Below are 21,483 nucleotides of genomic sequence, written 5' to 3'. Positions count from 1 at the left end.
AATGGGACGTAAGGGGAAACTTTCAATGTATAGATTCCTACAGCATTTAAAGGAATTACAACAAGAAAAAATATAGATTTCTTGTGCAATGAAAAGTAGAACCATTATGTACATATGTGAGGATGCATAAGAAAGGAAATTATTTCTAGGTAGGTAGGATTACAGGAGTTTTTATGGTCTTTCGGACATATTTTTGCCACTTTCTTTTACTTCTGTAAGGGTATTGACAATTTCTTTGTGAATAAAAAATATGTACATTAACCCTTCTGAAAACTGGTGTTTAAGTGAGAAATTTACTCTTTGGGGAAGTCTTACAAAATGCCACAGAGGAGAGATGAATCTAGAAACTAAGTCTTATCTTAAAAGATCCATGGGACTTTGACCTGAGAAAAAAAGAGGAGTTGAGGAAAAGCAATCCATCTTACATAATATAAAATGGAAGGAGAAAACTGGAGGCTGATCGGAGTGAAAAGTAGCACATGTATTGTGCTAGAGAGAAAGCTTCAATTGTGGAAGGCTATGGTTATATCAAGATATGGATGGGTTTGGTCTGCGGACAGAGGAATTTAGACTATTAGGTGATGGAGAAGAAAAGTTGGTATCTAAATAGTACTTTGTAAGCTATCACCATAGTCTCAGACATAATTATTCATAAAGTTTCTATTTGCAGCTCCAGACATTACCAAACAATTCTGTTAAAATTGAAACAGCTGAAGAGAGCCAGAAAACGAGTCTTCATAGATGTTTCTAAACTCCATTGCTAACGTGCCTAAAAGTGGTAATGTTATGAGGTACAGTAATGTAAATAACATAACATATTGTGTATTCAAGAAGAGAATGACCCTGCATTAATCACGAGAAATAGAATATTAATGCCCCCAAAGAATTTTGAAGATGAATATTGCTAGAGTAAACTGAACTACCAATTCCTACATAATTAATAGACATTTCTTAATGTTTCAGTATGAAATAAATCCTTGTTTACATCAGAAAAAAAGAAAAGTAGAACCACTAAAATCTTAATTTATTACAAAAAGAAAAAAGAAAAGAAAAACCCAAGTAAGCAGATTATTACTTCTGTCTAGGGCTGATGAGATTCACACCTGACTTTCACGATTCTCACCCCTACAAAATGGCGTCATCTCTGGATTTGGGGAATAGAAAAATATTTTCATATTTTCCGGACTCTATTTTACTCAAATCTCTCTCTTCACAAATACAACCATATTCCAAACGCATAAACATTTTTGGAAGGGAGAGAAGTCACTTGCTTGTCTGAAAGCTTCCAATCGCTTTACAAGGCACATGGCATAATTCCTTCTCCTCTCATTCTCTTCCCAAAATGCAGATTCCTTCCAAATACCACTTCAAAGAGACTTTCCAATTCCACCTCTTACCGACCCCTTTCAGGCACTGTCTCAAGATAGTCCCATGTGCGAACATTGATTTTTTAAGTTTATCTCCAACTGGGAACATGTCCTAGCTCAGCTGCTTGCTAACTGTGTGACCATGGACCAATTAGTTCGTGTCCATAAGTCTTAATTTCTTCATCCCTAGAATGGGTATAAAAAAGATGTATGAAATAATCTATTTGGTCACTTAACTAATAACATGTTTTCTCTTGTGTGTCTGGCAATATGCTATGTGCTTAGCGCTGGATACCTAACAGGCAAGTGCACAAATGAATGGGCCTCCGCGCAAATTAAGGCAAGTGGGATGAATAAAATGAGCACCCTGAAAATTCTTTCCAAAATATAACTCTTGAGATGTTGATTGATGTATCAATGAATGTTTTTTCCAAGTCTTTATAAATTTGGCTTATTTGAAGGCATAATGGGAGAAAAACTTATGATTAGTTAGGATGCTGAAAAATAGAGTCAAGATAAAGATAAACGTGACCGTGGACACCACATATAGCAAAAATCATGGTGGTGTCAGAGGAGTGTCTGAAGTTGGGGGACACTGGTCTAAAGGGTTTCCCGTTCCCAGTGGTTAGTTCCGAATGGTGGTTGTCATGAATGGGAGCCCCCTGGACCAGCTCCAAGTCACGGTCTCCGGCTTTAGACCAACATGGAGGAGGTAAAAAAAAAAAAAAAAAAAAAAGTCACGTGTGCCCCAAATGGATCACCCACCTGGGTGTGGATGACAGTCAAAGAATGAGAGATGGAGACAGAGAGAAAAATGCCCATCAGGTCAACCATGACCTTTTTCTCAGCGTGGGATCCCTAACATTTAGTTTCCCATCATGCTTTTCAAAACTTTCCAAATGTTCTGCATTTTTCTCGCATTCCTTTGGAAATCAGAAAACCCTGTAATGTTCTCTCTGAATAGGAAGTCAGTGCTGTACTCATAACCTTAACAATAGTTGTGTGGGAAATAAGTTTAAGAATTCTCTAACTTACACTTAAGGGTTAACAAAGCATAGGATGGAAAGCCCCCCGCAGCGTGAAAGCACCCAAGGTTAGTTAGCGAGACAAGTAAATTGTTATCCTTAAAGCTGCATGCTCCATCAATCTTAAACTTTAAAGATAGCATCTAATTAGTTATATCGCCTACAGGAAAACACTTTCCATCTGGCGCCAGTATATCATTGTTCTTTGATCACAGCTTCAAATGCCACCTGCCCCCCAAACCCTTTGCTTCTTACGCACACAAGTTAATGGCTACTATCTGATTGTTTTCTTCTGCATGTTCGCCGCGTATGTAGAATCTTGAGAGCTCAATACCTATGGAGACACAACCCCTATTCGGGGCCCTTGTCTCCTCCCAGACATTAGCCTCTCTCGTTTTCATTTCTGCATCTGCTCTCTTGCTGGACGAGAACTCCGGACTCAAAGTCTGAGCTATAACTGTTCGAAGACATTATATGGCACACCTGCCCATGGATGAGGGGGCAGAGAAGAGAGGTGTGGGCACCTCTCTGCCCTTTTTCTTCTGCTCCTTTTTCTTCTCTTGAAGAAACTCCTCAGACAGATCTCTTCACCAGGCTTCCCCAGGCTCTCACCTTTCCTCACTACTTCTAGTCCATTTCTCCACCTCCCTTCCCATCTTGGTCTGCCAGCATCACTATATTCCCCTACCTCTATCCACCTAGTCCTCCCTAAGTCTGCAAACCCCACCCCCACCTTCTACAAACCATTGCCCACCCCTTCATCATCCCATTTTCTCTCCCATTCCAATCTCCCTAGTCCAGTAACCTCCACCAAGTCCAGAGTCACCCTGCGCCCAATGGCAAAGAACACCAAGAACATTCTGATTCCATTCAAACACCCATCACCTATTTCCTTCCCTGGTCTCATATATCTGCCCAACCCTTCCCATTCTTCTCACACTTTTCCTATATCCCTATTTCAACAGCAGCCTTTCAGCCCCTCACCTGGCACCCTGAGCCCTACCAGGGATGCAAACATTTCTAGCCTTCCTCTGTCTCTACCAAATACTTGGCCCCATATTAAATTCATTATAATTTCTCCCCAAGTTCTCATTCCTTCCCATGCTTCCAGGGCTCCTGTACTTCACTGCCTTCTTTTACAACCACATATTCTTGTTTCCCCTTGTTCTCCCCTCCATCGACCCTGCTTGTACTCAATGGTTCCAGCCACCTGAGAACCATTGGACTTCTGTCCATCCCAGATTGCCAGATCAATAATCCCCAGAGTGTCCTGGATGCTCCAGTCCCACCAGCCCACCTCATTTTTCCTCAGGTCCACAAAGCTCCCCCATTTTCCCACCCCCTCCCTTCCTGTTCCCCCAGTTGTTATACCACCTCAGACGTATTCAGCCCACCGTCCTGAATCCCCACAAGCCCTCTAAGGGGCTCCACTCCTGCACCTTCCTGCACCCTCCAGCCACCATTCCTCCATGTCTCCCTCTATCTATCCCCTGTCCCTCCTAGTCTCTCCCATCCATCCCCTACCCCCTGTCTATGGCCATACTCACCCCTGATGCAGTCTCTCTCCAAATCCCTGTTGCTCCCACTTCCCCCCAGCCCCTACACACCACCTAGTGTCTCCCCAGTTCCCCTAACACCAGCTTCTCTCAAAACAACCCAATGCCTATCAAGCCCCCTCACCATCCCTGATCTTCCCATCTTCACTCACAAAATATCTCACTTAGTTCTTCCCAGGCCCCTATCCCTACCTATCAGTCTTTGGAACTCCTAGCCCAGAATGCCCCAAAGGAAGGATGACTGATCTAGCTCAGCCCCTAGCATTCGCCAGTGGTCGGTCCCCTCCATGCATTCTATTTTACTACTCCTTCCCCCAATGCCCTGGCTTCTATTTCACTTCTTAAGCCCACCTTTCTGGGGCACCTGGGTGGCTCAGTCAGTTAAGCGGCCTATGTCAGCTCAGGTCATGATCTTATGGTTCATGGGTTCAAGCCCCACATCAGGCTCTGTGCTACAGCTCAGAGCCTGGAGGCTGCTTTGGATTCTCTGTCTCCCTCTCTCTTTGCCCCTTCCCTGCTTGTTCGTTCTCTCTCTCTCTCTCTCTCTCTCTCTCTCTCTCTCAAAAATAAATAAATAAACATTTTTTAAAGCCCCCCTCTGAATCCCTGGGAACTTCCATATCCCAGATGCTCTCTCTCACAATCTTACATGGCTAGGACCCAAGCACCCAACCTCTGGATATCAAAGTCATCCCTGGGACTTGATGACTCTAAGTCTGCATGTTCTGCTGTTTGTGGTTTTGTGGTCCCTGACTTTTAAACTTACCAGTTCCATGACACGTGGGCTCCTTAACTTTCAGCTTCTGAAAGCTTCTTGGAACATACTTCTGGTGTCCAGATTCTACGTTCTCTACCAAGGTGCTAAATCCTGACTGAGTCCCTGCTTCCTCGTCTACACAATAGCCATCAGATCAAGGAATGGGGGCAAGTGGTGACATAAGCTGCTCACAGCCGCCCCCCAAAGCAGAGAGCTGAAAGGAAAGACCTCTTCAACCTTGTCTCTTCGTCCCTCGCTGCCACCTTTGATGGATGGGTCTTGTACTGGAGCTCTAGTGTGAGAAGTGGAATCTCACTTCAGAGACTTGCCTCATGGCAGTGTCTAACTTGAGGACAGAATTCTGGAGAAATGAGCTAGAAAACAGCCATGCCCACTTGCCCCAGTTAACTCTTGTCTTTGGGTTTCCTACCAGAACTTAGTCTTTATTTTCTCACTTAACATTCAAAAATGACCCATCAGGAAATTAACATTGTTATTCCCATTATAAATAAGGAGACAAGATTTGATAGGCTTTAAAAGTGAAGATAAAGGGACAAATGCTGAGATCTGCCTCCCAAACCGTCACCATCTAGGGATGCTGCTATCAGATAACCCTTGAGCTCTCTCCCACCTGCCCTCCCCAACGAGGGTTTGTCCCATGCCTACCATGTCCCCACAGGCACAGGATCCCCTAGACCACAGTACCCCTTTCTTCTGGTTTTCCATCTTACAGATTGTTGTGGACTGAATGTTTGTGCCCTCCTACCCAATGCATATGTAAATTCCCTAACCGCCTCCCCCCCCCCCCCCCCGCCATAAATGTTGTACGTAGGAAAATCCGTTGAGGTGAGTTTTCTGGCTCATAGATTGTCAACATCTGGACGCGTCTTTGTAGGAAGGAGAGGCTTCGGTTCAGGGCTTAACCCAGAGTGACCAAGAAACTGAGCCACAGCTGGCCCTTTCTATGTTGGAAGTTTTCTAAGCACACTTAAAGGCACATAAAAATTCCAGATTTTGCAGGAACTGAATGTCAAGCATGGTTGACGTCTTTTACATTGCCGACATGATGAATTTCTTGAAACACACACAACAAAGTCTTACTTGTCCTCTGTCAGGGGCTCAGAGAATAACAGTTCCAGTTTTCCACGGATTTAAGAATATATAATTCAAAGCGTTGTTTTAATTAACCTAGAAAAAATAATATTTTACAAATTATGTCTAAGACCACAGAAAGATAATTTTAAAGTTTCCATTGAAAAAAACAAATAAGAAATTTAAGGAGCCTTCAATTTTTTTGTGAGTTTCAATCATCAAATTTCCTTGCCAGATGGTTATGTCAGAGGATCATCATAAAGGCCATATCACAAAGTACTTTGAGGAACACTGGTCTTCTTCAAAAGTCCCATCTCCCTGCATTTCCTAACCCCCAAGGTATAGAAGATAAGAACAATGAAATGCGCTACAGAAAAAAAAATGATCTGTTTCAAGATATACGCCCTGGTCTCTCTGCTTCTGAGTTTGTAAAATGTTGCTTTACACATGGAGAAATAAAAGAGAGTGACGAGGGAAATTAATGCAAGGCTGGAAATACTGTGTGTCGTCAATCACCTAAGATGTAAAGTAAAAAACATGGATTTCTTCTTGTTCCCCCTTATCCTTTCCATTCCCAATATAAGTTACTTCTTCCCGGGTCTACAGGAAGATCACTGTAATTTCTGGTGTTTGAGTGGGGCAGGCTCCCATGCTAATCTCTATACAATAAGTTGATAAAAATTGTGCTTCATGAAATTATGCAGAACTGAACACAAGAGCAAATATTTTGTTTTTCTTGAACGAGGCTTCAGGAAGCCACAGAAGAGATGCCAGGATGAGGCCCTCCTGTATCTTCAAACACTAGAGGCACCAAGTTTTAGGAGATAGCCGAAGATAAAGTCACATTAAGCAATGGAATTGCTTGGTTCTTTGCCCACAAATAGTAGAAACAGCTGATTAGATTACTTACATTTTAGACACCTTCATTGGCTATCTGATGCTAGTTTTCTCACAGAAAGTATGTTTCTTTCCTTCGCTGGGTATATGATCTCAGGGTAGGGAGTAGATATTTACTCAAAAACTATAATATAAGAGTTTTGGTGGTTCTACCATAGGCAAACCACACCTACATACAATAGGTGGGGCACCTGGGTGGCTCAGTCTGTTAAGCGTCCAACTTCGGCTCAGGTCATGATGTCACAGTTCATGAGTTCGAGCCCCACGTCGGGCTCTGGTGCTGACAGCTCAGAGCCTGGAGCCTGCTTCAGATTCTGTGTCTCCCTCTCTCTCTGCCCCTCCCCTGCTTGTGCTCTGTTTCTCTCTCTCTCTCTCTCTCTCTCTCTCTCTCTCTCTCTCTCAAAAAGAAAGTAAGAGAAAGAAAGAAAGAAAGAAAGAAAGAAAGAAAGAAAGAAAGAAAAGTGAATGGAACAATGGGCCACTAGCTAAAGAATACAAGCAGCCTCTAGATGCTGGAAAAGATGAGAAAACAAAACTCCCCCATAGTCTCCAGGAGGAATTCAGCTCAGCTGACACCTTGATTTTAGTCCCCTAAGACCCGTTTGAAACTTTGAACTTCTAAATCTGTAAGATAAATTTTTGTGTGGTTTTCAGCAGTACATCTGTGATAGCTTGTTTACGACAGCAGTAAGAAACTAATACAATCAAAGTATAGGAATGGAAATATCCATCTTCTGGGGCTCTGGAGCAAGGGAAGCTCGGGTCCTAGTCAGGGGATCCTAGGAGCTAGCTCCCAGGGTTGGGAACATGGCCTTGCTGACGCTGAGCTAATTCAAGAACATGAAGGGTTAAGTACTGTTAGCATGCCCTAAACAGAAAGGTGTGGGCTGAGTGTCACATTCTTCCTGAGTAAGCTCAAGCCCCGAGTGGGACAGGGCTGCGATACAGCCAGAATGGAGCATCTCAGATCTTTGGGACCCTTCCCTTGTACAGATGACATCAGCTGCACTGAGGGATGCTGCATTGGTCCTGCCTGGTTACACTCCACATCCTTGGCTGAAAAAGCGTTCACAGTGGGGGGGGGGGGGGGGGCATGTTCAGCCCCCTTCCACCAAAGCATGAGCCACCTGAAAGCCTGCAAGTGGAAGAAAGTAATTCATTCCAGTTGAGTGAACCCAAGAAAACTGTCTCATGTGTATGGAAGAGAGGAAGGAGGCAGTGAAAGATTTACCGATTTGACCAAGTTCACATAGCAAGCCCTTGATAGAGCTGGTACTTCATTCCAGACCTGTTTCAGTTGGAGAACTAAGATCTACACGATGCTCTTGAGTCATAAGGAAATACTTGGGTGTCAATAAGGAGACATGATGGTCAATAATAAAACAACAGGGCAGAGGGGCACCTGGGTGGCTCAGTTGGTTGAGCGGCTGACTTCAGCTCAGGTCATGATCTCGCAGTCCGTGGGTTCGAGCCCCGCATCAGGCTCTGTGCTGACAGCTCAGAGCCTAGAGCCTGTTTTGGATTCTGTGTCTCCATCTCTCTCTCTGACCCTCCCCTGTTCATGCTCTGTCTCTCTCTGTCTCAAAAATCAATAAACGTTAAAAAAAAAAAAAAAAAAAAAAAAAAAAAAAAACCAGGGCAGAGAATTGTCTTGAAATTCCCGAAAAGCATCATTAACTAATCAGTAGTTTGTTGTAATTTTTACTCCCCTCCTGGTCAGGCAATTCATTCACTCATTTATTCATTCATTTGTTTGTTCATTGGATAATTATTGAGCACTTGGAAAGTTGGTAAGAGATTGATGACCAAGCAAGTTCCTGCCCCTTCTGCAGCTGTGGTGTGTTCATTTAATTTAATTTAATCAGCCACACAGCAATTATGTGCAGAGCATTTCTGTATGCCTGACGCTGTGTGAAATGTTGGGGATACATTAGAGAGAAAACCAACACGGTGCCTGCTGGGGCTGAAATCTAGAGGGAGGACAGACACTAACCAAAGAGCAAACACCAAGAGTAAAATGACTCTGACAAATGGTCGGCAGGAAAAGCCTAGGGGCTATGAGAGTGGAAAACAAGAAAATCTGACCTAATCTGAGTGAGAAGAGAAGGCTTCTCAGAGGAATAGACACATGAGCTAAGATCTCAGGGCTTCCATAGTTTTGTGTCAAGGAAAACAAAAGAGTGTTTCAAGGAGAGGAAATATATGCAAAGCCTTTGTTCCAAAGAGGCACAGTGAAGGGGCACCTGGGTGGCTCAGTTGGTTAGGCGAATGACTTCAGCTCAGGTCATGATCTCACGGTTCACAAGTTCGAGCCCCGCGTCAGGCTCTGTGCTGATGTTGCAGAGCCTGGAGCCTGCTTCCAATTCTGTGTCTCCCTCTCTCTCTGTCCCTCCTCTGCTCGCGCTCTGTCTCTCTCTCATAGAGAGAGAAGGGCATGTGAGTAGAATCTAGAGGGGATAAGGATGGAGTGTTTCATGAGAAAGGACTGAGAATCAGTGTCACAAGTTTCTGAGAAAACGTAGGGCCATGGAGATCATTGTGGGTCTAAAAGATGTTTGTTTCGGGGCATGACGGGGAAAAGACACCATATTTGCTAGGTTGAGGGAGTGAGTTTAAGGCAAGGAAATGGAGACAGACAGAAAAGTCAGCTCTTAGCCTGTGGCTAAAAAAAGGTAAGTAGTACATGCTTTTAATTTTTTTTTAACATTTTTTACCTATTTTTGAGAGACAGAGAGAGACAGGGCACGAGCGGGGGAGGGACAGAGAGCGAGGGAGACACAGAATCCGAAGCAGGCTCCGGGCTCCGAGCTGTCCGCACAGAGCCTGACACGGGGCTTGAACCCACAAACTGTGAGATCATGACCTGAGCTGAAGTCGGACGCTCAACCGACTGTGCCACCCAGGCGCCCCAGTGGTACCTGTTTTTAAGATAGAAGAGAACCAAACATGTTTCCTTGACTACAGGAGGAATATTCCCAGATGGTAACAGAGGGAAGGGGAAGGAGAGAGGGAGAATGTGTGAACAGTAACTTAAAGATAACTGATAAGGCATGACAATGGGATCCAAAGAGCAGGTGGAAGCAGTCTCTACTGAGCAGGAGAGAGACTGCATCCATGATACAGGGATGTGAAAAGGATGCACGGGGATGTTTGGTTGGAATAGGCAACGGCATGGAGTTCACAAGATGTCATCGTGAGGGCTCTGATTTTCCCTGTGAAACAGGTGGTGAGAACATTTGCTGCAAAAGGGGGAAGAGACAGAAGATTCAGGGACAGAACCAGTGGTAGTGGAGGTTGGGTGAACAAGGTAAAGAGAGAAACACAGAAGGACTTCCTGGCAGTACAGGGGGCTCCTTTAGATGGGAAGGAACCCAAGGGACTTCACAGAAAGCGGAAGAGGTGAGAAAACGTAGGTAAAGAACTTGGTTAAGGGGCGCCTGGGTGGCTCAGTCGGTTGGGCATCCGACTTCGGCTCAGGTCATGATCTCACGGTTCGCGAGTTTGAGCCCTGCGGCGGGCTCTGTGCTGACAGCTCGGAGCCTGGAGCCTGCTTCGGATCCTGCGTCTCCCTCTCTGTCCCTGCCCTGCTCACGCTCTGTCTCTGTCTCTGTCTCTCTCTCAAAAGTAAATAAACACTTAAAAACTTTTTTAAAAGAACTTGGTTAAGTCTAAACCAGTAGGTGTTGGCTCTTGGTAGCCATCGCCACGAATTATCCTACGCCATTGCTGTTGTTCCTTCCTGGCTCCGCAGTGGGTAGAGGGTGCGGAAAATATCAGGCGGTCTGGTGAGAAAGTCCACGATGCCAGCCAACGCTTCTTTCTGTGTAATTCATAAATACGCACACCAACCTTCCCCATGGTTGCCTTTCTGGGCCTTTGCCTTTTCTGCTCAGTGACGGCGCGATACGGGTGGGTGTAGAGAAAAAGGATAAGGATAATGTGGCTCTGATGAGAACGCGCATCACCCCTTCAGATCATTGATTCTTGTTTGTTGGGTAGCCATGCCTGCCACACGGCAGGTGTGTAATAAGAGTGTTGGTGTGTAAGAGTTAAGAGGAACACGGTCCCCTGAGGACTAAGAAGAACATATAGTCTTAAACAAACCTTTCCAACGAGACCGTGGGTAATAGTCCATGAGTCACACGCAAACCAAGGGGGAACCACCCTAGAGCGTCATCTATCCGCTGCATATAAAGTTGTTCAGTGTGACAAGCACTGTACTTGGACAAGGACGGCACTCAAGCGGATCAGTTAGGGAAGGGCTGTGGGAGCAGAACGCGATCCTACCGTGTTGGGGGTGGAGGCATCAGACACGGCCCTGCTGGACAGTGTGTACTTCTCAGACTCGGCTTTGGCTTTCCTGGCCCTTCTAAACCATTTCCTGTACTGCTCCCGGACCTGCAGGGGCGAAGCACGCTCTGGGTCAGCTCACTGGGCGGGGTGGGGACAGGAAGAGTCCTGGATGGGGGCCAGACCGTGGTACCTGCTGGCTGAGGAGGCAGTACACCAGGAAGATGAACATTCCCTGCAGGCTGTTGATGATGGTGAAGAGGTAAGCCATGACGTGGGCAGCTGGCCCCACCTGCAGGAGGCCCAGACACCACGTGCAGCCCAGAATGAGGAGCTGAGCCATCGCTTTAAATGTCAGCATCCTGGGTAGGAGGAGAGAGGAGGCTCGTGATGCACCGGGAGCAACACAAGCCATTCTCCTCCCCGCCCCACGGAGGCTGCTGTCACTCCCTGTCGGTGACGAGTTCTCAGACTGACTTGTGATGGGCTCTGATCTTTACTGTCAGTGATTCCCCACAGCCAAAATGCCACTTGGGACCAGGAGAGTGTCTTGACTTGCATTGAGGAGGATAGGGATACCTCACAATGTAAGTTTCAAAAGTTTTACGGTGCTCCCTGGAGATCCTGAAATTCATTCAACCAACACCACCGAGGAGGCTCTGTGCTGGGACCTGGGCATTAAAAATAACAAAGGCAAGGGGCACCTGGGTGACCCCGTTGAGCGGCTGACTGAGGCTCAGGTCGTGATCTCGTGGTTTGTGACTTCGAGCCCCACACTGTGAGCGTGGAGCCTGTTTGGGATTCTTTCTCTCTCTCTCTCTCTCAAAATAAATAAATAAACAAACAAACAAAAAAAAACAAAGGCAAGATTTCTCTTTTCATTTGGAAAGGATAACGGTAGGAACGTGGAAGAAATAGCATTAAATCTGCACAAAGGTCGCTGGAACAAGGATTGCCCTCGCCTCCCAGAAGATTCGACACTGGCTAGGATTTTCTCCGGAGAAAGGACGGGAACAGGGGTGAGAAGGAGCCTGCACTGAGCGGGGCAGCAAGTGGAGGCTGGGCTGTGGAAACAGCCACAGGCTTTTCTAAGTGCTTCATGGGAACATAAATGTTCCCTGCACCTTCGTCCTAGGATTCCCTGGCAAAAGTCCAAAGAATGTTTAGTGACCAAGGTCAATTCTTCCTGTTGCTGAGGGAGGCGACAAGCTGGGGCTAGAAATGGACAGAACATTGCGGCCAGAGTGCCAGCTCTTCTGACTGAGAAGGTTAACTACACCTCTTTACTCTGGGTCCCCTCAGAAGAAACACTAAGGACCACCGAGGCACACGGCTTTGCCCTTTGGACCACCTATGCCCGTGGGGTTGTCACTCTCTCCTTCACCTTACCTTGTGTTCTGGAGGGTGGATACGTCGCTGTTGAGGGAAGACAGCTTGCTTTGCAAAATCCAGAGGGTCATGAAAAACAACACTAAATTGACCTTCGGGAAACCACAGAAGGTTTATTGAGTACAATTTCAATCGGTTGTCTGTCTCCCAGCCTGCCCCACATCAATCCCACATGTAAGTCGTTTTCATATTAAGTAACCGTGTTAGAGCTCATAGTTTTAGAAGCAGACTTAGAAAACCAAACCCCCCCAAAAAAAAATGACAATCCAGGGACATTCCTGCCCCTGTCACCGCCCCCCCCCCTTATAATTCTGCTCTTCTAATGACCCTCAGCTGAGCATTAAGGATGCTCTGACATCATCACTCACAGAGATAATGACACAGACTGGTCCCAGGAAGCTCCATATAAACATCTTTTCTGGATGGAGCCAGCAGCTGAGCAAGAGAGAGAGAGTAAAAAATGCATTCATCCTGAGGTATGTAGAACAATTATATAAATTCGTTCGTTCATTCATTCATTCATTCATTCATCAACAAATATTGACTCTTCCGTGACAGGCTCTGTCATTGGCAAAGAAAGTAAACAGTCTTAAGACCCACAAATCTCACGTGGAGTAGGAGACACATAATTAAACATACTGTAACAATAAAAATGTGCAGCTATAAGAATGTATCATTGGATGTCATGCTTAGTTTGGAATCTGAGGGATTTGGATGGTGAAGGAAGATTCCCTAAGGAAATTATATGTTTAGCTGAGTTGTTTTTTTTTCTGTTGTTTTGTTTTGTTTTGTTTTGTTTTGTTTTGTTTTGTTTTTTGTTTTAGATAGAGCGCAAGTAAGGGAGAGGTGTGGAAGGAGAGAGAGAGAGAGAGAGAGAGAGAGAGAATCTTAAGCAGGTTCTGCGCTCAGCACAGAGCCCGATTTGGGGCTCAATCCCACCACCCCAGGATTGTGACCTAAGACGAAACCAGGAGTCAGACACTCAACTGAGCCACCCAGGCGCCCCTTAGCTGAGATATTAATGGTGAATGATGTTACTGAGATAAACAGTGTTGGAGCAAGGGAGAGGCCCACAAACATGTTAACAGTTCGGGAGAGTCGTGTGAGCCATCCCTAACATGGTTTTAGGGGCCTTTCTTGCACTGTTCAATCTAATTTTTTTTCATCCTGCTGCAAAACCCATCAACTTATTTTAATTTTTTGTTCATGGCTTTATGGAGATATATTTTACATACCATAAAATTCACCCATTTAAACCACACAGTTCAGTGATCCTTAGAATACTCACAGAGTTGTGTGACCAGCACCAAAATCTAACTCGAGGACATTTGCAACTCCTTAAGAGAAATTTCGTTCCCGGGGCGCCTGGGTGGCTCAATGGGCTGAGTGTCTGACTTCGGCTCAGGTCGTGACCTCCAGGTTTGTGAGGCTGAGCCCCGGCTTCAGATCCTCTGTCCCCCTCTCTCTCCGCCCTCCCCCCTGCTTTTGTGCTCTCTCTCTCTCAAAAATAAATACACATTTTTTAAAAAATAAGTAAAAAATAAAGCGTGAGGACTTCAGCCAAAATCGTTAAAAAAAAGACATTTCGTGCACAGAAGCAGTCACTGTGTTCGTACTCCACTCCCATCGGAGCCCCAGGGCACTGTTAATCTGCCTTCTCACCTAATCGATTTGCCTACTGTGAACACTTTACATAAATAGTATCATGTGATATGTGGCCTTTCGTGACTGAATTCTTTCATTCAGCACCGTGTTTTCAAAGTCCGTTCACATCACAGCACATTTTTATGGCTGAAAAAAATATGTCTCATTCTTTTTCTCACGGCTAAATGATATTCTGTGTGTGGCCAGATCATACTTGGCCTATCCATTCATCAGTTGAGGGGCATTCGGTTGTTTTCAGTTGTCTCCAATTTTGAATACTGCTGTTATGAGCCTTCGTGTACAAGGGTTTGGTGGGGCTTTTTACATTTATTTGCTTTTGAGAGACAGAGAGAGACGGAGCACGAGCAGGGGAGGGGCAGAGAGAGAGAGGGAGACCCAGAATCAGAAGCAGGCTCCAGGCTCTGAGCTGTCAGCACAGAGCCCAACACAAGGCTCAACCTCACAAAGCGGGAGATGACGACCTGACCTGCTTAACCAAATGAGCCACTGAGACGCCCCGTGTGTGAACATATGTTTTCATTTGTCTGGGGTATGTACCCAGGAGTGGTGTTGGTTGGTCATGTGGTAGCTTTATATTTAACCCTGTGAGAAACTGTCAAACTGTGTTCCAAAGTGACCGCACCATTTACATTCCAACCAGCAATGTAGGAGTGTTCTGAATTTTCCACATCCTTGCGAGTAGTGTTTATTGTCTTTTTTTTAACCATTTCAACTAATAGGTATAAAGTAATATCTCATTTACAGTTTCTGACTTGCATTTTCCTGATGACTAAGGCTAGTGAGCATCTTTTCGTGTATTTATTGGCCATTTACCTATCTTTGGAGAAATGTCTATTAAAATATGTTGTCCACCTTTGAGTTTATTGGTTTATTCAAATAATCTCTATAGCCCCCCATGGGGGCTTGAATTCATGACCTCAAGATCAAGAGTCGCATGCTTTTCCAACGGAGCCAGCCAAGGGCCCCTATTTTGACCATTTTTAACTTGAGCTATTTGCGTTTTGTTGGTGAGTTATTTGATTTAATTTTAACACCAGCACAAAACAGATATTCTCTTATGACCACAGATTGGTAATTAATGCATAGAGAGCTTAGGCCTATTGCTGAGGATTTTACTGATAGTGACAGAATTCACTTTTGATCCTACATTAGGGTAAAGTAGAGAGTGAGCAGGGCATTTCAGAACAGTGGACAGGTGCACCTGGGTGGCTCAGTTTGGTAAGCAACCAACTCCGGCTCAGGTCGTGATCTCATGGTCCATGAGTTCGAGCCCCACATTGGGCTCTGTGCTGACAGCTCAGAGCCCGGAGCCTGCTTCGGATTCCACGTCTCCCTCTTTCTCTGTCCCTCCCCCACTCGTGCTCTGTCCCTCTCTCTCTCAAAAATAAACTTTAAAAAGCATGAAAAAAATTTTAAAAATGAAAAGAGCAATGGACAGTTTGGTAGCCCATTTCAGGACAACTGAAGTATAGACTAAAAAGAATGTAAGCAAGAAAGAACTGCAGTGTCCAAGAAAGACACTTGGAGACAGCTCAGGTGAATCAGGTGAGCATAAGTTTTAGCAGCACGTTGTGGTTAATAGTGCACGTTCTGGGAACTGACCTCCTGAGTAGAGGAGTAAGGACCTTGATGAACTTGCTCTCCTTCTAAAACAGCAAAAATACGAGCAAAACAACTAAAACCAACCACTTCGGAACTGTGGCGATTACCCAGCACCACAGAACAAGTTGAAAAATAGTCTAACCAAGAGACGCTACTGAACCTCAATAAGATTGTGGGGAGAGGGGCGCCTGGGTGGCGCAGTCGGTTAAACGTCCGACTTCAGCCAGGTCACGATCTCGCGGTCCGTGAGTTCCAGCCCCGCGTCAGGCTCTGGGCTGATGGCTCAGAGCCTGGAGCCTGTTTCCGATTCTGTGTCTCCCTCTCTCTCTGCCCCTCCCCGTTCATGCTCTGTCTCTCTCTGTCCCAAAAATAAGTAAAAAACGTTGAAAAAAAAATTTAAAAAAAAAAAAAAAGATTGTGGGGAGAAAGGAGTCTGGGATGTTTTAACTCAGAGCTATCTCAGTTCTGTCTCTCCCCAGCTTAGTGGTGCAGCAGCCAGAAGTTGACAACGTTGAAGACAGCAGAGAAATCTGACTATTTTGGAAGCTCCATGGAAAACATCATCATCACCCCCAGAACACAACCAAGTTTTTTTCTAACTCTGTAGTTTCCTAACTCTTTATTCTCTAAATTTGGTGCCTATTTGATTCGACTGAGAAATCATGGGGGAGGGGGAGCTGACTCTGGGGCATTATCAATACAATAACAAATTATGGCCCCATTCCCAGCTGCCTAAGGCTGTGATTTCAGGTGGGATCAAAAGAACTTTTCCAGGAATTTAAAAGGAAATACTGGACCACTCAAGGACGATGAAAATTTTTGAAAATCTCTGAAATATTCCTGCAAATCTGAGGATGCATAAGGGTATGGCTCCACTCAAAACAGGCATGGGGAGAAAAGAAAGCACTAGTCTCTCATCTCTGTCTGACCTTGAGGCTTTGTGCAATCATAAAGTGAAAGCTAAGACTGTTATGTAAACTTCCTGAAGTTTGAAGGTGCGGTCTTCTCACACAGATACCTTTTTAGAAGAATGCAAAGTATATAGGCAAAGCATTTAAGGAAATCTTCCGGAACAAACAGTTGGTGGCCACTAAATAAACTGACCCAAGTGCGACCAACACCCTAGGAACCCATGATTAAAAACAAAAATAAGAACTTTAAAAAAGCTAGCAGAGAACTCAGGGGACACACACTGCAAGAAATGGCCAATCTACAGAATTAATCCAGGAAAGTCACTAAACAAACAAACAAAGACACCAACAAACCAGAAATAACAACATATCTTGAAGGGTGGAGGAAACTGAAACAGCAGGATTACAATATATTATCTAAAATATTGAGTTTTCACAAAAAAGTATAATATACCCAAAGAAACAGGAAAATGTGCAACATACACAGAGGAAAAAAATCAGCCAAAAGAAAGCATCTCTGAGAAGGCACAGACTTCGAATCTTGTAGATAAAGTCTTTACATCAATTATTACAAATGTATTAAAAACGCGAAACCATTTCTGAAAAATGAAAGAAAAGTAGAACAACAGCATTTCACCAAATAAGGGATATGAATAAAGCAACAGATATTCTGTATGGAACCAAATAGAAACTCTAGAGTTGAGAAATACAAACACTGAAGTGAGAAATCCACCAGAAGGGCTCAACAACAGATTTGAGCTGGTAAAAGAAAAAATAAATAAATAAATTTGAATATACATCAACAGAAACTACGCAGTCTGAGGAACGGAAAGAAAATAGGATGAAGAAAAATGAACAGAACCTCAAGAGATTTATGGCATAGGACAAGTGCTCCCACACATACACAGTTGGAATCCCAGAAGACAAAGCAAAAGGGGCAGAAAAATACTTAAAGAATGAATGGCTAAAAACTTCCCAAATGTGAAGTTCAAGGAACTATAACTGGAATAAATTCAAAGAGATCCACACTGAAACGCATCATAGACCTATTGAAAAAAGGCAAAGACAAAATCTTTAAAGTGGCAGGGGAAAGTTGATTTTTCATGTACAAGGCATCCTCAATAAGATTAACAAGTGACTTCTTGCCTGAGATCATGGAGAAGGCAGTGGAATATCATCTTCAAGGTATCAAAAAAAAAAAAAAATGATGGTCAACCAAGACTTCTGTATCCAGCTAAATTCTCCTTGAGAAATGAAGAAATTAAGGCATTTCAAGATAAAAATAAGATCATTCTTGTTTGCTAAGTGGTCACAAGAAACCCTAAATAAGTCAGGCTGATATGAAAGGAGACTAGAGAGTAACTTCAATCCAAACAAAGAAATAAAGAGCACCAATAAAAGTAACTATGTGGGTATTATGAAAGACACTGAAGTATATTTTTGTTTGTAATCCTCTTCTTCTCCTGTGTTAAAAGATAACCACGCAAAGCAATACTTTTAAAACCGTGTCAATGGGCTTGTAAGGTACAAAGATATAATTTTTATGACAGCAATAATAAAAAGGAGGAGGAAAGGAATGTAGGGATATTAGGTTGCACAATGGTTTTTTAGATACAAAATCCTAAGCACAAACAACAAAAGAAAAATTAAGTGGACTTCATCGAAATTAAAAAACTTCTCTGCTTTAAACTTTTCACTTTGCAAGGAAGTGAAAAGACATGGAGAGGTAGAAAATATTTGCAAATCACAAATTGATGAGGCACTACCATCCGGAATATACTAAGAACTCAAAAACTCAGCAAGATGACAAATAACCGAATTTAAAAATGGACAAAAGGTGGGGCACCTGGGTGGCTCGGTCGGTTAAGCACCCGAATTCGGCTCAGGTCATGATCTCACAGTCCGTGAGTTCGAGCCCCGCGTCGGGCTCTGTGCTGACAGCTCAGAGCCTGGAGCCTGCTTGGGATTCTGTGTCTCCCTCTCTCTGACCCTCCCCCGTTCATGCTCTGTCTTTCTCTGTCTCAAAAATAAAAATAAACTTTAAAAAAAATGTTTTTTTTAAATGGACAAAAGGTTTGAAAAGGCGTTTCTCCAAAGAAGATATGCAAATGGTCAATAAACACGTGAAAAGCCACTCAGCATCACTAGTTATTGGGGAATTGCAAGTCTGAACCACAATGAAATAACACTTAAAACTCATGCAGAAGGCTAAAATTAAAAATGCAGAAAATAAGTGTTGATGAGGCAGAGTGTGGGGAATAAGCTTAGGAATCCCTGAGCTTGCACCGATGGGTTAACAAGGCATAAGGAAATAGAAAGCTAGAGGATGAATGCATCCAAGATTAGGTAAACAAGATTAGATATTCAGGGTGGAAATGCCTCCCAACTTAGTACAATAGCAGAAAGCTGCTTTCCCAGAAAGGAAGGACCCAAATAGGTAAACAGGTAAACAGGGCTATAGACCTCAGTAAGGCGAAGTTGCCCAGAATGGAGCTAATTAGCAAAAGAAACATGCCTCGTTGACCCTGAGGTAGCAGGCTCTTTCTTTCTTGTGCCCTAGGCAAGTTTAGGTAAACAGATGTGGCGTTTCATGTCTGCTGTAAACAACCATCTGCTTGGCTCCTGGACTTTGTGTTGTATTGATCCAAACCCCTACCACCGCATATCTTCAAAACCCCCTTTTCCTCACGCCCATGAGTTAATGTTCACAGTTTCATTTCTTTGTGCACGTCCATCACGCCTGTAAGCCTTCTGATCCTAATAAAAACAGAGCAAGGACCCTTACTTGGGGCTCTTGTCTCCTCCCGGACATTAGCCTCTCTCGCATTTTAATCCTGCACCCGCTCTTGCTGGACAAGCGAGAACTCCAGACCCAGGGTCTATGACAATGCAGAGCAATTAGAACCCTCACACATGGCTTGTGTGAATAGAAACTGGGGCAGACACTTGGAGAAACAGATGACAGTTTGTCAAAGTGCTAAACATAGATCTGCAATGTGATCCCGCAGTTCCACAAATGGATATATATCCGAAACAAAAGAAAACATATGTTGACACCAAAACTTACACATGTATATTTATAGCAGCATCACTCATAGTGGCAAAAAATGGAAACAACCTGGGGCGCCTGAGTGGCTCAGTCGGCTAAGCGTCCGACTCTTGATCTCAGCTCAGGTCTTGATTTCCGGGTCGTGAGTTCAAGCCCTGCTCTGGGCATGAAGCCTCCTTTTAAAAAAAAAAAAAAAAAAAAAAGGAAACAATCCAAGAGCCTATCAAATGGTAGATTGAAAAAATGCAGTATATCTGTATAGTGGAATATTATTTACAAAACACCAGCAGCAGCAGCAAGGAACCACAAGGAATGAAGTCATGATACTTGCTACAACATGGATGAGCCTTGAAAGCATCCTACGAAGTGAAAGAATCCAGTCGCAACAGACCACAGGTATGATTTCACTTAAGTCAAATTTCCAGAAAAGGCAGATCCCTAGAGACAGAAGGTATATTAGTGGTGGCCCAGGGGGCTGGGGTGGAAGACGGTAACAGGACTGAGGAGGGAATGTTAATGTGTGTGAGGTTTCTTCTAGGGAGTTGAAGGTGTTCCAGTCATGTCTGCATGTTCTGGTGATGCATACACAACTCTATGATCATTCTAAAAAACACTAATCTGTACACTTTCCAAGAGTCAATTTTAGGGTATGTGAAATATACTTCAAGAAAAATGTAAAAACGTGAAACCAAGCATTAACGGTGGAAATGTCAGAGTACAAACTCTAAAGCTTGACTCGTGGATTTGAATTCTACTTCTGCCACTTATTAGCCATTCCCCTTGGGGCATTTAATGAGATTACGTGTGGCTCGGTTTACTCACCTGTAATATGGGGCAAATGGCTCTGCCTACTTCACAGTTTTAATGTGAGTATTCACCGAGTTAATGCATACAAAAATGGTTAGAAAAATTCATGGCATAAAGTAAGTACCTTGTATATCTTAACCGTGATATAAAAATCTATTACTTGATTACATAAATCAGCTCTAGCTCCAAATTTTTAAAAAACTGGAACATCTTAAAGCATTTGGAGAAAGAAGTAGATTCTATTTTTTTAATGATGTCCTAAGCGCGTCTTTTGATTTCAGTCTTGCTATTCAAAGGACAGAACTTTAAAGACATTCTGCTTAACTTATAACTTCCCACCAGAAAGATGTCCTAAGGATGATTACTTAGCATGTCTTCTCTGTGTTCTGCTTGGGCATAATAAAAAATACTCCTCTGGGGCGCCTGGGTGGCGCAGTCAGTTAAGCGTCCGACTTCAGCCAGGTCACGATCTTGCGGTCCGTGAGTTCGAGCCCCGCGTCGGGCTCTGGGCTGATGGCTCAGAGCCTGGAGCCTGTTTCCAATTCTGTGTCTCCCTCTCTCTCTGCCCCTCCCCCGTTCATGCTCTGTCTCTCTCTGTCCCAAAAATAAATAAACGTTGAAAAAAAAAAAAAATACTCCTCTGGTGCTGGTGGTGGCCATGATCCTGCTGGAGAAGATAGGGGCAGTGGGAATTTGCACTTACCTGGTGGGTGTTCCATAAAGGGAAGGTCTGGATGCAGCAGAAATGGCCACGATTAGAGCCGGGACTCCATAGCCCACAGGGAACAGGAGTCTCTTCATGAACCTGCTCACACTGGAGTAGTTGACCACCATCAGGTTGCGTGCCGTGAGGAAGAGGTGTAGACCGTCCAACAGCATCCAGGTGAAGGAGGCCAGGTAGAGATAGTGTAAGGCCCCCGCGATGATGGCGCACAGCAGCTGGGCGAGGAGGAAGGAGTCACCAGGAGGGACTGTCAGGGAGGAGGGTGGCCCCAGGACTCCTCCCATACCTTGCCAGAGGGGAGAACTCGTATATATATATATATATATATATATATATATATATATATATAGGG

At 44.1% G+C, this 21,483-nt stretch overlaps 1 protein-coding gene across 4 annotated transcripts in view; it reads right to left on the bottom strand.

The window, feature by feature from the left end:
• Window positions 1–5,616: 5,616 nt before the first annotated feature.
• ADGRE2 (adhesion G protein-coupled receptor E2) overlaps window positions 5,617–21,483 on the bottom strand; it is a 32,826-nt gene continuing 16,959 nt past the window's right edge. The window contains exons 15-20 of one of the 4 annotated variants that reach the window (XM_047842208.1): window positions 21,111–21,346; window positions 12,742–12,808; window positions 12,374–12,465; window positions 11,178–11,346; window positions 10,982–11,092; window positions 5,617–5,893 (exon numbers count right to left, since the gene is read on the bottom strand). In XM_047842208.1, the coding sequence (XP_047698164.1) occupies window positions 5,885–5,893; window positions 10,982–11,092; window positions 11,178–11,346; window positions 12,374–12,465; window positions 12,742–12,808; window positions 21,111–21,346 (684 nt within the window). In that variant the 3' untranslated portion in view covers window positions 5,617–5,884. Of the gene's footprint in view, window positions 5,894–8,662; window positions 9,142–10,981; window positions 11,093–11,177; window positions 11,347–12,373; window positions 12,466–12,741; window positions 12,809–19,880; window positions 20,039–21,110; window positions 21,347–21,483 lie in introns of those variants that run through there. The other 3 variants (XM_047842202.1, XM_047842192.1, XM_047842215.1) reach the window with 3 other exon arrangements.

Source organism: Prionailurus viverrinus, chromosome A2, assembly GCF_022837055.1.
Source record: "Prionailurus viverrinus isolate Anna chromosome A2, UM_Priviv_1.0, whole genome shotgun sequence".
Taxonomy (NCBI): domain Eukaryota; kingdom Metazoa; phylum Chordata; class Mammalia; order Carnivora; family Felidae; genus Prionailurus; species Prionailurus viverrinus.
The sequence above is the reverse complement of the archived record's forward strand: the minus strand, read 5'-3'. Positions and strand labels throughout refer to the sequence as shown.